Source organism: Daphnia magna, linkage group LG6, assembly GCF_020631705.1.
Source record: "Daphnia magna isolate NIES linkage group LG6, ASM2063170v1.1, whole genome shotgun sequence".
In the NCBI taxonomy this organism is placed as follows: Eukaryota; Metazoa; Arthropoda; class Branchiopoda; order Diplostraca; family Daphniidae; genus Daphnia; species Daphnia magna.
Genome location: NC_059187.1, coordinates 9598767 through 9612764, shown reverse-complemented (window position 1 = coordinate 9612764; position 13998 = coordinate 9598767). Strand labels below are relative to the sequence as shown.

The window sequence follows — 13998 nt, the reverse complement described above, 5'->3', positions numbered from 1 at the left end:
CTTCTTTCTCATGTCTATGTGAATGTGTGTGTGCGTGTGTAAGCTAATCCGATTGCTCTATATCGTTCCCTCCATTCGCCCTCCCCACCCCTTCTGCGTTCTAGCCTGCCGACCGGACTGCTGCCGGCTTGGTCCGGCAAGTTTTTCCAATCTCGCCGGATGATGACCTGCACTCGATTTTTTTCCTATTCAACCTCCTAAGACCAACCGGGGCATTGCTAACGGCCTGCTACGCAGAAAGACAGAAAGGCGATATGAATGAGAAAGAAAAAGAAAAAAAGAAAAGCCCAAACGTAATAAAGAAACAAATCCGAGAGGACATAGTTCGTTTCCCGAGGGCTGAGCGATGGGATAACAAAAAAACGACATCCACATCCTCGCACAGTTTCTTTTTCAATGAAAAAATAAATAAATAAAAGCGACTAGAAAACTTTCGGGGATCGTGTGGAAAGGGGACGTATAAAAGGAAAACCCGTTGACGCAGTCACGCAATGACATCATTGCGTTTCTCTCTGAGTCAGGTACAAAATCAACGCGGAGGAAAACTTTCCGATTGATCAAGCAACGTAATTACTCGAGACGCAAAAGCCAAGTTTGCGCTTCAAAACAAAAGGCTCTCGTTTCATCCCTTTCAAAAAAACAAAAAATTGAAACGTCGCAAACTAATCTTACAGCCTTCCAGGAGACGCACCCCCAAAAATCCTTTAATGACACGCCGATGGGAGGCGTATTCGTTTTTGTTTATGAAAAAGAAAAATGCTGTTTACCTTGCGCCGGCAACTGTTTCCCACCGATGGGCGGTCCTCCATCCTTAATACTTTCAGCCGTCTGGACGAGTTCATCCAACTGTGGTTTCTTTTGCTCTAGTTCGCGTAAGACATTCTATATAAAAAAAAAAAAAAAAAAAAAAAAAGAGGAAATAAAAAGAAATATTGATTATCATGAACACCAGTGCGAGTGTGAACAAAAAATATAGCTCCTAAACAGAACCTATGTAATAAAAATAAATAAAAAAAAACGGAAGGCGGGAGGGTCGGTCCAACAACATTTTTTTTTTTTATATCGATCCATTCGCGTTCGTTACTTGGAGCATTATTATTCCTGTCATATTCCTCTATCGTCAACGATTCAGCGCATTTTCTTGCAACACCAGTAGAACGAACGAGCAGAACAAAATTGCAGGTGTTCAGCTTCAACCCGCACGTAAAGGTTTAATGTCAAAACACGAGACGCAAGCGAAAGCAGGAGCGCATTTTCTTTTTAAACGAAGCCAATTTTCCATTAAAGGCCACACAAAAAAAAAAAAATTTTTTTTTGTGTGTCTATTCTCTTGATGTCTCGTATCTACTTGGATGCGGACGTGAGCAGGATGCCCAATTTTCATTGGAAACAATATCAAGGTACTAAGACATTCTTCGCTCCCATTGGAGGATTCATACACCGCCATACTCTTTTCGTATTCCAAAAAAAAAAAAAAAGCACATAATTGTCTTTTAAATTGTAAGCTCTACACACACACAAAACCGGGAAACAAACAAAAAAAAACGAAAACACTCCGGCATTGCAGGGCTTCTGGGATTGTTCCTAACGCGACGTTAAACAATTATCTCTTCAGCTTTTGTTTGTGTACATTTATTCAGGCGACAAGGAAGTCCGTCAATAACGGTGACCATTCCGAAAACCCGGCCTTTTTATATTTTTCGACAACTCACTTTGAAGCGCAGTTGGATCGTTCCTGTCGGCTGCCACATCCTTTCCGTCTCTAGTTGGGCGCACAAAGGAAACTATCCGGACAACACATCGACAAAGCCGAAACGAACCCACGCAGCGGCCAAATGTTCTCTTTCCGATTGTCCGTTCGCAAACGTCCACGCTCTTGACACTTTCACCAGCCAACGACACAAACCGTTAAGACGAGCATACGGGAGCAGACTATGGTCGTGAGCCGGTGTGGGTTGTTATGGAGGACGCAACCGTATACATCGATGGATCCACTCGGCTCTGCTCGCACCTTACTGCGCACGCTCCGAGTCATGGCTCTTTATTTTGCCTCCCCACGTAATGCGACTAGACACAAAAGTCATTCTAACAAGACTATGAAAAATACGGTGGGCAGATAGAGAAAAAGAACGTTTCTATTCCGTTTTAAAGCTTCTGCTCTTCACTCTTTCTTTAGGCACCTTAGGCGATCGTCTTGATTCCGGAAAACTTGTTAACATCGACTTTTGCCGTCACTTGCCTTTCAGTTGTTTTTGGTCTCTCTTACGACAAACTATAACTGAGGAGAAAACCTGGTTTTCAAAGATTAGAGAAAGAGAGGAGTCGATGCTGAGATGCGGATTACTTGCAAAACCCTATTCGCCGAAACGTTCTTATTACACGGAGCAGGTTCTCATCAGCGACTCTATCTCGGCGCAGCCCTCTTAGCCTACCCTGTTCGTTAGCACTTGAGACTTGATTGAGCCTACGCCAATCAACAAAAATCTAATCGATGAAGTCAAGCGCAACTCTATCCGACTATCTATCTAGGGGGGGCTTTACGGAATACGTGCGAGAAAACACACACGCAAGAAATAAAAGAAGAAAGCAAAAATAAATAAGAACTGACCTTTTGTTTCTCTAGTAGCTGAAGAACGTCGTCGCTATCGCCTACTATGGCCACTTGCTGTTTCAGCATCGTTTCGAGCACTGTAAGCCAATCGCGGATCTAGGGATTTGCAGAAATTGCGTTAGACAACAAAACGAAATGGGGTCCGAATCGACAAGAAGAAGAGAGAGAGAAAAAAAGGGGGATGGGGGCGAATGTGTTGTGATAAAAACCTGCAAGATCGACTTGTCCAAACTGGCGACGATGGTGCTGGGAGTCGTCGGTGGGGTCTCTTTCGTACCGTGGACTGTCAGATCCGATTCCGAACCGTTGGTCTCATCTGTCATTGTAATCCGATCGGTAAGCAGTTGTGGGAGAACAATCAAGTCAGACACGTTTCACGCATACCTTTTCTTGTAGGTGACATGACTAATGGAGTCAATTTGGCAACGGGTAACGGGCTTCCGTCCAGCGAAGTCAAGCTAAATCCAAACATATAATTCATATTTGATTATCCGACACATTAAAAATGTGCTTCTTCGAGGTGATTTATGTCAGCAGGCGCAATAAAAGTGACTAGCCGTTTACTGACAGGCGCCCTGCTGTCGTCACGTTTAGATATTGATCAGATCGATAGTGTCATAAGGGAAACAAACGTACCGCTGCCGAACGGCAGCCAATCCGGACAGGAGTGACCTCCACCTCTTGCCGAGCGTATCCTGCTTTTCCCGCAGCAGGACGGCGTCGGCGGTGCTGCATTCGCCGGCAACCTCGCGGCACGTGGACGTTATGTTGCTCATCACTCTGCGTGAAACGGGAAATCGTTAAAAATGGATTCATCAATTCTGGATGGAAACAACGGGCAAAAGCAAAAAAAGCTTTTTAAAAAATAAGGTGGCGGATATTACTTGTGGCGTGCGGTCACTTGCGATTCCAGCTCTTTCAATTTTTCTTTCCTTTCCGATCGATTATGGCTCTCGCTTTGGAGGTTAACCAGTGAGGCTTCTGCTCCGGTTAGCCAATCGTCAAAGTCCTTCATGTCGGCGTGCAGATTGCGCCACGTTGTCTGCGATTGATGCACTCGACTAAACAAAGTAGCGCGAGAAAATCAGAAACAACAAAATCCAAACAGATTCATTCGAATCAAGTGCTCTTACACTTGCTTTTCGGCGAATGTGCGATTCAATAACGTCCATTCCTCTCTCAGCTTGTCTAAAACGCGTTGGATTTGCTCTTTTTGCTGTACGGCATCGGCCGCTTCGACGGCATCGTTTTTCTCGCGATTGTACGTATCGACATCGCCCTTGAGCGTGTAAAGCGCCGATTTAACGATCTAAGATCAAAGGCAAATTGTGAGCACAGCCCGAACGAAAACCTTCCGAGGGAAAATCAAAATCAAACTAAAAACTATCGATACTTACTTTGATTGCGTCTTCTTGACCGCAAAGCTGCTCGTAGTGCTTCAAATTGAGAGGCGGACTGTGCATTTGACGCGAGACGGAAGCGATGGCTTCGCGGAGTTTGTTGACGCGGGTCACGAAATCCGGCCCACCCATGTCGTCGGAGAGGTCCGCTGCGAGCGCGGACGTTTCCTTTGTTTGGAAGTCGACGAATTGCCGTTGTAAATCCTGCCAGCGTATCGTCAACGAGCTGATCAGCGCCTGGTATTCCAGCACTTGCTGCTCTTTCAACTTTCCGGCCGCTTCTGTCAGTTGGCGGATATCACTCTGCCGTCGGTTGAGCTCTTCTTCCAACGACTGAAACGAGACGGACGAAAGCAATCAAATTTAACCGAACGATGCCGCATGAGAAAAGGGGAATCAACAAAAACGCCGCCAGCCAATGGTTTCCCGCTTAGCTAGTCAGGTTCAACCGACACCGTTTACACTATCAAATGGTCAAACGGAATAAGCATATAGAGTCACGCTAACCTTCGACTCACGATACAACAAGAAATGTGAGGCATTGTTCGGCAACAGTATCCGTTTAGCGAGAAAGCCATATCACAGACAGAGAGAGAGGGACATCGATAGGTTTCGCTTATTCAAATTCTAATCAGTCGGCTGTGATTTACCTCGATCTGAGACTGATCGTTGATGCGCGTCACGTGATCCAACGTTTGGGCGATGTTGGCCAGCCAGAGTTGCAGCTGTTCCGTCTTCTTTTGGCAGTCCTTGAGGGTCAGCTCTTGCTCCACCTGACGTTGACGTCGCACCTGTCATTTGAAGTCAACAAAATCAATATTATTGTGAGGTTTCATTAGGTTTACACTTTGTTTCTTTCAATTTCGGGCAATTCATTAGCCGGCTAGCGTTCGAAAAAGAGAGAGTGACTCCCGCCTTGTCGCTAACGACAAGGGCTTCCCGTCGTCGGCCCATTTAGAATTTTCTATGACCCTCTGACGAATGACGCAACTCTTTGCCGGTTGACACGAACTCCAATACAGAAACAAAAACAAAATAAAAAAAAAAGGAAATTCTTTCGGCGTCACAAAAAGAAAAGGGAACCGTGTGGCGGACACACAAAAGTTGACACGCGGATGAAGGCAGCACAGAGTGCGCACCGCATTCTTGGCCGGCGATCAACTTTCAAAGCGCATACACATACATAAGAGAAAATAAACAAGATGGATCATTTCCCTAGGCACTACCTGCTCCGATTGCATCAAACTGTACCACATCACGACGGCTGAAAACGCGGGGCGGACACGCTACTCAACAACTAACGTCCGGACTACTCGCTTGCTGGCCGGCACATACGCCCAAATGCAGAAGAAAAACGGCCATGGAAAGGTTCCGAGTAAAAGCGACGGCCTTTTTTTTTTCCCGTATAAACAATACGGGATGGTCGGGAAAACGAAAGAATGAAGGGGAATCATCGGAAAGGGAGGAGCAGAGCCCGAAAACAAAAAATGAAGAGGGAGAGTGGAATAGGTACATGGAGAAAACGAAAGAGAGAGAGAGAGAAAAACAACAAATAACAAATGAAGAACCCTAAAAAAGTCGTGAGCTCAGCTAAATATAAGGGAGGAAAATAGAAAATAAAACACTACAATATTCGGTGGACCTCGTGCGCTGGCGCGTGGCGAACCAAAACTCGTACAACTGTGATGCTTGTGGTTAGCTTCAACTGTTTTTCACTTTCCCTCTCTCTCTCACACACACACGCACACACACACACACCCTAGTCGTCTTACTCACTCAATGTGGCGTGTAGCGGTTCACTATTCGACACACTGTTCACGTTGGAGTCCCCTGAAAAAGCGGTCGGGAGAAATCCTTACACCGCCGACACAAACAAACGCCACCAAGACCCTTCTAGCTACCGGTAGAGCTCTGTACAATGTTTCTCACACACACACACACACACACACACTTGCAATCTTGGAAGACTCGAAGAGAAAGGAGGAGGAGGAGGAGGTGGTGGTAGTGCTAGCAGTTTGTTGTGGGGGTAAGAGATCGTCTATGGCCAGCAGACATTACAGCAGTCGGTGAGGAAGAAGGGAGTCCCGATGGGTCCCGAGTTCCGCTTATCAGAGTCGTATCGCCTTGAGCGAATAACGATAGAGGGCGCTCTCTTTCGTCTTCCGTCTTGCACAACTCCTCCTACTCCAACCAGCCGCCACCTCCACTGTCGCTATTTCGGGAATGCGTAAACTAGCCACCGACCTATGTTCTTCGGCTACTGCTGCGCCCCTCATGACGTCCGTCCGAAGCTGGAAAACCGGGTTTATTTTTACAACGTCAACCCGCTCACAGACACGTTCCAGAACATTAAACGACGCAGGCCGCCCTCTCTTCCCCTTCGCCTACCCGACCGAGGCAGCCATCAGATCGTTTTGTTTTCCTCCGTCTCTCTTTTTCATTCGCCGTTCCTCCATTTCCTACCATTCCCTTTTCCATGGCTGCCCATGTTGACAGATACTTGAGCTGTCCTCTATCTCAACCCTCTTGAAATTCAATTCGGCTCCGAAATTGGAAAATAACGAAAGAATTCTAGACTTTTTCTCGTCACCTCGCTGCTGGCTTTGAGCGAAGTGCGGGCCGCACGCAATTCACCCGTCGTCGTATTGATACGTAGGGCACGTTCCAAATCCACTTTCTGCACTTGAAGGACTAGGCTATCGCCGCGACTGATGAGCGTCGCAACGTCTGGGTCCAGCAGCGACAACTCCATTTCGGCACTCTGAGGAGAATAACAAATAATGTAATTCACCTTTTTTTTTATATTTTGTTTGTGGGTTGCGTGAAAGTGTGTGACAATTATCAGTAATGACACATTCTTTTGAACACTGACCTCGAGATCAATAGGCGAAGATGGCGAGAACTTGGCACTAACTTCATCAATCCTTTGCGACATTAGTTTCACTTCCGCATTGAATTCGGCAATTTCACGGTCCAGTGCAGATTCCTGTACGTCTTTGGGAGAAGACGCTTCAATTTCCTGCTATTTGGAATTTAAAAAAAAAAGAAAGAGAAAAAACGTGGAATTTTATGCTCACAGACTAGCTGATAGACAAATACCTTCTGAGTGGTTTCCGGTTCAACGTCACTTTCTGACGAGGAAGAGCTGCTCGATGACGAATCGGTATGGGAAAAAACCACTTCACTATCCACCTCCTTGTCGCTACCGTAGAAACTGTCGACATCCTCGCTGCCCTTCGATTCGGAAACGGTCGCAACGGCAGCAAAAACATCGCCAGCATCAGAGCACACTTGTTCGGCGGCTTCCATCGACGCCACTAATCGATTTAAATCGGCGTCGATTTCCTGCAAAGCCACCGATGGATCTTGATGCGCGCCGGCCGTCTCCGTCGCCATTTCTTCCACCTGCAATGGGATTGTTTGGGTTTGAATTATCGACGTGCTTTCAGCCGGTTGGACGGGAGTAGAAACATGCAAGCGGCCAGTGTAACCGCAAAAGTCCGTCTGAGTCCCTTCGTCACGCGAGACTTTACGGGACGGCCTGATAGTGCTGACCGACAACGCTCGCTGCGTGGGATCGTTCGCATCCTCTCCTCGCGCCTCGTTTCCAGTCAATTGGACGCTTCCTGCCTTGACCGAAATTAGGTCCGTTTCGTGCGGTAGATTTTGATCGAGTGGCCGATTCAGAACAATCACTTCCTTCTCATCACCAATCAAAACTGCAGCAACCTCGGCGCTATTTGATTCGATTGCCTCTCTACAAACATCAACAGGGTCTTTCAAAATGCGACTCTGGCTGTTTTCAGCGCTGGAAATTTCTTGCTGAATGTGATCACTTTCGTGCGATAAAGAACTGATTTCCGATGAACCCGTGTGTGACAAGGACACGTCAATATGGGGCTGCTCATCCGTTAGGACTTTGGCTTCCTTTTCTCCAACTTCATCGATCTCAATGGTTTCTTCAAAATGCTGAACTTGTTTATCGTCAGCAGTTGCATCACAGTTTTCAAATTGGTGGACGGTAACCTCAATAGAAGGCAAAACGTTAAGCTGCTCGTCTTTAACGACTGGAATTGTTTCTTGTTCGGCATCGCTTTCCGACGAAGAACAGCTGCTAGACGACGAAACGGTACGTGACAAAGCTGGAATATCAGCAAGTTCTTCGGCAAGAGGGGTTTGATCGTCTTGAGTGACTGGAACGCTCGTTTCTATAATCTTCTCCTCAACTGATGGTGAATATTGCGGTGATTGACAATCTTTGAAAACCGAGGCGTTTTCGACTTCTAAATCATTCATCTCTGAAGAGGACGAACTGCTCTGCGACAAATCATCATCTGCAATAACTTCTTCGCTAGATGCCTTCGAAACGCAAAGTTGATTTTCCTCTACGATCACGACATCTTCTTCTTCGACATTTTGGATCTCATCAGTGTCTTCCGAAACTTGAAATTGCTTGTCATCTGTTACGACTTCCTTGCTAACATCAACGACCATAAGCTCAACGGTGTCCTCAGCTACTCGCGTCTGGACATCTTCCACATTAGCAACGTCTCCTTCAGCGACGTCGATCTCAACAAAATTTTCAATAATTTGCAGTTTTCCATCGTCTGGATTTTCGCTGTTTCCTTTTTCTGATTCCTTTTCAATAGGAAACGATCCCTGATGCTGGTCTTCTTCGACAATTAGAATATTTTCGATGATTGGAACTTTTTCGACAACTAGAGTTTCGTCAGCGACTGGGACGTCGATAATAACTGTGACTTTTTCGATAACTAGAACTTCTTCAACAACTGGCACTTCGATAGTGGGGACGTTTTCGATAACTGCAGGTTTGACAACAACATCACACTCTACGGAAGGGGAGCTCCTTCCCGATAAACTATGGAATACTACTTCAGTACAAGGATCTTTCAATATTTGGATTTCTTGATCATAATCAGTTGCAACTTGTTCTTCAACTTCACGGGCCACTCTTCCTTCAGTTTCGTCGAGTTGGGGCTGCGCGTTCTCTACATCCGGAGCTTTATCATCAACTTCAATGACTTGTAATACCTCGAAAGGAGGCAACACTTCCTGTTTGTCCTCCTCCTCCTCCACTCGAACTTCCAACCGTTGCAAACCATCAACTTTAAGTGAATCATTTGCAAAGGTTTCGTCAAACGCGTTCATTTCACACAGAGCCGGGGTAGGTGGAGGGGTGCTAGTGGTAACAGGGGAATGGCATCGATCCTGCGAAGCGACTGTGAGCCGTTGGGAGTTGAAACGTTCGATCACCAATTGTTCGAATGACACCTGATTTTGCATGGTCACCTCTTCGTGATTAGTGACAGTATTAACAATTTGTTGATCAGCATCAACACTTATTTGGGGGTACGTCCAAGCTTCTTCTTCCGGCGTGAGGAAATCATCCGGCGTGATGGGCCTAGAGTTCAACACTTCCATGCTTGGTACCTCTGGACTTGGTAAATTGCCCGCCTTTACTTCGACGACATACGAATCGTCCACTTGAAGAACTTTCAATTTTTCAGGATTCGTAAGTTCTATGTCCACTGGTAAATCTTTAACGCTGTTGGAGTCAGATGATTCGCTGGAACTATCGGACGTTGAAGATGGAGAGGACTCCATCATTTCTTCGTCCTCTTCGTTGAAATCGACCACGTTGCCGCGGATCACTTCCAGGCCACTTCTGCTGGAGCTCACACGTTCCTGCATGTATGCCTCTTTTTCTTGCTCCTCAAAGTCTTCGAAAGCTGCGTTAAAGTAACCCAACGTGTCGACAAATGTCAAATTGCCGGGACCATCCATCTCTTCATCTTTGACGGAATCTGATTCTTCCATCTCTACATCAATGGTGAGCTCTTTCGGGTCCATGTCTTCGGCAAGTGTTGGAGAAGCCGGAAGTTCCAAGCTCGCTTTTTGCATCGTAGGTGATCCAGGGTCGGTGAATTGGCGAACAGATGTCAGCACTACGCTGCGGTACATGCGGACAGGCACATCGCCCCCATTGCGATTCTGTTGCGGCAAATGTGGAGACGACGGCTCCCCATCATCTTCGACATCATCGTGATCGTCGTTATGCTCGCCCTGCATTGTTAATGTACGCTGCTATAACTGCCGATGCCTTCCAATGTTAGCTGTTACTATCACCGGAACCGAAGCTACAGCTGTACCTTGGGCAATGTTCCGCCGGGAACACGTGTTGATAACCCGAAAAGCACTACGACAAAACCCCGACGCGAACCCATGAAAAAAGGCCAGATAAAACTAAAAAAAATAAATAAAAGACTAACAGAAAACATAGAGCAAAGGACGTGGTGAAAAGCTGTTCGATGGACCGAGTGGCTGACTATCTAAAAATGAAATGTGAGACGGGCGTCTGTTTGGAATGTCAAGAGGCGATACGATAGCCAATAGCCCGAGGAGTAACAACAACAACAACAACAAACTATACAACGAAGCAGCTCAGCGGAGGAGAGGAGATTTAGCGACATACGGGTGTTAACTAATACACACACAACCACAACCCTGCCGGTGACGCATTAATTTGTTTTCGTTTGTTTGTTTTTTTAAGCGGTTACGTGAAAAACTATTAATGAATGAAAGAGGGGAAAGCGATTGAAATGAAAATGAGTCGGTACCTTGAGATTGCTGATTTTGTTCTTCAGACGCTCTTCGATACGTTGCCATTCTTGCGTGATGTCTTCTACTCGTTCACGCAAAGTTTCCAGCAAGGTGGGGTCACACAGTCCGCAAAACAACCCATAATTGTCACGAATACTATCCATTTTAGACTGGTTGCTAAGCATTTCGTCAAGACATTTCTACATTTTAAACAAGACAAGATTCCGTGAATGTGTAGGCCAAGAATCTAAATTTAAATGTCAGCGATTTACCTCGTAGAAAGGGATTTCTTCTGCGGTGTTTGGGTCGTCAGAAAAGGTATCTTCCGTCTTGTGAATCTCGGATACTAGATGATTCAGCCAGTCAGTCATCGCATTGATGTCCAGGTTCAGTTGATAGCTCAGCTGCAGAGCCTTTTCTAATGTCTCTCTGGCAATAGCTACTTGCTCCCCTAGCTAAACAAGTCATCCAAGAACATAATTAGTTAACCATATTGCTCATATTTACAATGGGATTGCATACTCGATTGTACAGCGCCTTCATTGCATCCAGCTCTGCACTGACAGTGAGCTTATCCTCCACCAACTCCTCTTCGACCTGCTGGCGACCCTCTCGCAACACTGCTTCAACCTCAGTTTTGATATCGCTAAGACTTGCATAAAAGCGCTGGAGAATAACAAATTATGAGAAAAAGAGACACCAACGGTCGGGATATTAGATCTTTGGAGATAAGCTAAAGCGGGAGAATTATGGTTACAATGCAGTTGTTTAGTTGTCCCTCGATGGCCTCACAGTCATCTGAAGCCAGTTCAATGTAACACATGCTTTGCTCCAGGTCTCTTAAGACCCGTAGCATACGCTCTAGCCGCGGTTCCAATTCAGATGGATTTTGAAACTTTCGAAACTTATTCCTGACGTCTTGCAGCGTAGCCTGCAAATGTGGCGCAAGAAAAAGCGATTGAAGCAGTTGAAGCAAAATGATGAGCTTTAGCCCCTTCCCGCAAATCATTGTCAAAATTTCACTTACCTCAATGAAAGAGAGCTGTTCGTGAAGACGATTTGCAGCTTCTTTCCTCCCCTCTGCTTGGTAGTCTTCTTCTTCATGGCGAATTTCAGACAGGAGAGCCTCTTGCTGTGCGATATCTTGGCTGAGCCGCTGTTTGCATGTAAAAATCGTTAACCGTAAGAAATGCAGAAAGCAAACTAATGTATTCCTTTCTCTCTTGTATGTTTACCTGGCTTAGTTCAGGAAGTTCGTCTCCATAGAGATCCTGCTCCAGGGATGAGCAAAGCTCGGCATCGATTGAGTTGATTGCACTATGCAACTGAACCAGTCGTTGTTCGCATTGCTGAGCCCCTCGTACGCGTTTTTCCAGCCACTCAGCTTTCTCTTTGGCCTTTGAAATTAGATACAAGGCGAAATTCAATTACTCTAAAGGATAACATATTTAGAGACAGTATCTCGCGTGGCCCTTGTAGAACCCCCAGGGAAGGTGAAGCTAACATTATCAAAACAAGACGAATAAGAAAATTGGAGGACGCACAACTACATTAGTTGTGCATTCAATAAAATGATTCTTCATTAGGAGAGTCAGTCAAACGCAGTACGAATTTGACAAAAATAGAACATACCTTTTCTTCGAGTATAGCCCAACGATCAGCCAGAGATTTTACTTCGGAACCCACAGATTCGGCCATTATGTTAAGCGAGACCAGTTCGTTGCCCATCGATTCGATTCGCAATAATCGGGCTTTTGGTCGATTCTTCATGTAGTTTTCCAAATCCTTCCCCATAAAAAAAAAAGACATTAGATCATAAAAAACAATTTTTTTTCTTTTGCAGCACTAATGTTGTGGTCGTTGACATTCAATACATACATCCAATTCTTCCGATATCTCTTCGGCATCTGCGGCCAATGTGGTCGAACGCATCAGTTTCTTCTCCAACTTATCTTGCCAATCGCACTCCTGTGCAGTCAATACTAGAATAACATTGAACAATGAGACATTCTTATGGATACAAATCTTCGCTAATATTAAAGAACCTTTAAATTCCCCATAATGATGAGAAGCAGCTTTTAATGCTCGTTGCCGCTCTACAACACCACCAGAGACATCGTTCCATCTCTGACTGAGCAGGCGGAAATTATCCTTCATTTCCTCACCGACAAGAGGATGGGCCACAACCGCATTCCCTGTGGTTATAACGCTCTGTAAAACTAACGAGGCATGGCAATTGCTTTTTTTTTTCCGTTTTACCTGCTTCAATGAAGCTCTTGTATTCATTTGTTTTCAAATCGACGCGATTTTTCAAAGCGTTCAGCTTTCGTAGCGTCTGTGACAATTCGGACGTCGAGTTGATCACAGCAGGTGGTGGAATTTCGAGTTCCAGCTCGCTTAACCAGGTATTAGTTGATTGGATGCCATCCACCGTCTGCCGCGTTAAGCTCAAAGCTGTAGTCAAAACGCCGTTCTTTTGCAATGCGCCAGCAATAACTGTTATCCATGTAGTGGCAAGCCTCTCGTTGATTTCGTTCATTTCAGCCAGCAAATCTTCGTCCACTTTAGGGGCCAGTAACGTTATGACGTGCTTGATGTTAACAACGCTAGGCTCTAAGGTCTTTACATCATCTTGTAAAGCCTGTGATAAAAATCCGAAAGATTACTAATAAAAACAACGGAATGCGGTCAGCGGAAAAATTACGTTAGACTGTTCAAGCTGAGCCTCGAGGACTTCGACATCTCCCCATCCTACATCTTCGGCGGTAAGAAAATTGTTAACTTCAGCCATCCATTTGTCTAGGCTTTGACTTTCATCCTTGAGCTGTCTATACAGCACAACATCTGCCAAGGGAGAGAAAATGTTACTCCTAGCAACAGACGGAAAGATATCGATATTTCTCGCTGATGTGTTTTTTTTTTACCTTTTTCAAATTCGGTTATCCTCGACTCCAAATTACAAATTTTGCATTTTAAGGATTCCACGGCAGTTTCTAGTTCCTCACAACTTTCACTGCCACGTGATGTGAGATTGTTTATCTGATCAGTAACCATTTGAAGCATTGCCTAGAAACGGAAATCAATATCCGTTAGAGTGTCAGCTGACAACTATAAAGCAATACGGAGAAAAAGATAATCTATACTTGAAATTTAGATAACGTTTCTTCATTCCGCTCTTCCACGTTACTAAGCTTGTTCACGGTGCTGAGAGTATTGTCAAGTTCCTTTTCACAGTGCTTGGCCCTGAGTAACCGCTCAACGTCTTGTTGGTTGGCGCCTTTCTGGGTCAGCAACTCCTCGACAAGCAGCCACCGCTCGGTTATAGAACTCATCGTGTCTTCCACAGCAAAACTTTCACTGGCTTCT

General features: G+C 45.4%; 1 protein-coding gene across 4 annotated transcripts in view; it reads right to left on the bottom strand.

The window, feature by feature from the left end:
- LOC116925033 (dystrophin, isoforms A/C/F/G/H) overlaps positions 1-13998 on the bottom strand; it is a 47205-nt gene that overhangs the window by 25848 nt on the left and 7359 nt on the right. The window contains exons 16-40 of one of the 4 annotated variants that reach the window (XM_032931655.2): positions 13776-13996; positions 13557-13698; positions 13337-13476; positions 12892-13273; positions 12678-12827; positions 12511-12614; positions 12265-12417; positions 11868-12029; positions 11660-11788; positions 11390-11563; positions 11155-11298; positions 10905-11087; positions 10650-10832; positions 7111-10095; positions 6884-7033; positions 6602-6772; positions 4662-4802; positions 4009-4344; positions 3745-3920; positions 3496-3672; positions 3248-3391; positions 2996-3069; positions 2821-2927; positions 2609-2707; positions 768-882 (exon numbers count right to left, since the gene is read on the bottom strand). In XM_032931655.2, the coding sequence (XP_032787546.2) occupies positions 768-882; positions 2609-2707; positions 2821-2927; positions 2996-3069; positions 3248-3391; positions 3496-3672; positions 3745-3920; positions 4009-4344; positions 4662-4802; positions 6602-6772; positions 6884-7033; positions 7111-10095; positions 10650-10832; positions 10905-11087; positions 11155-11298; positions 11390-11563; positions 11660-11788; positions 11868-12029; positions 12265-12417; positions 12511-12614; positions 12678-12827; positions 12892-13273; positions 13337-13476; positions 13557-13698; positions 13776-13996 (6942 nt within the window). The remainder of the gene's footprint in view (positions 1-767; positions 883-2608; positions 2708-2820; positions 2928-2995; positions 3070-3247; positions 3392-3495; positions 3673-3744; positions 3921-4008; positions 4345-4661; positions 4803-6601; positions 6773-6883; positions 7034-7110; positions 10096-10649; positions 10833-10904; positions 11088-11154; positions 11299-11389; positions 11564-11659; positions 11789-11867; positions 12030-12264; positions 12418-12510; positions 12615-12677; positions 12828-12891; positions 13274-13336; positions 13477-13556; positions 13699-13775; positions 13997-13998) is intronic. The other 3 variants (XM_032931656.2, XM_032931658.2, XM_032931657.2) reach the window with 3 other exon arrangements.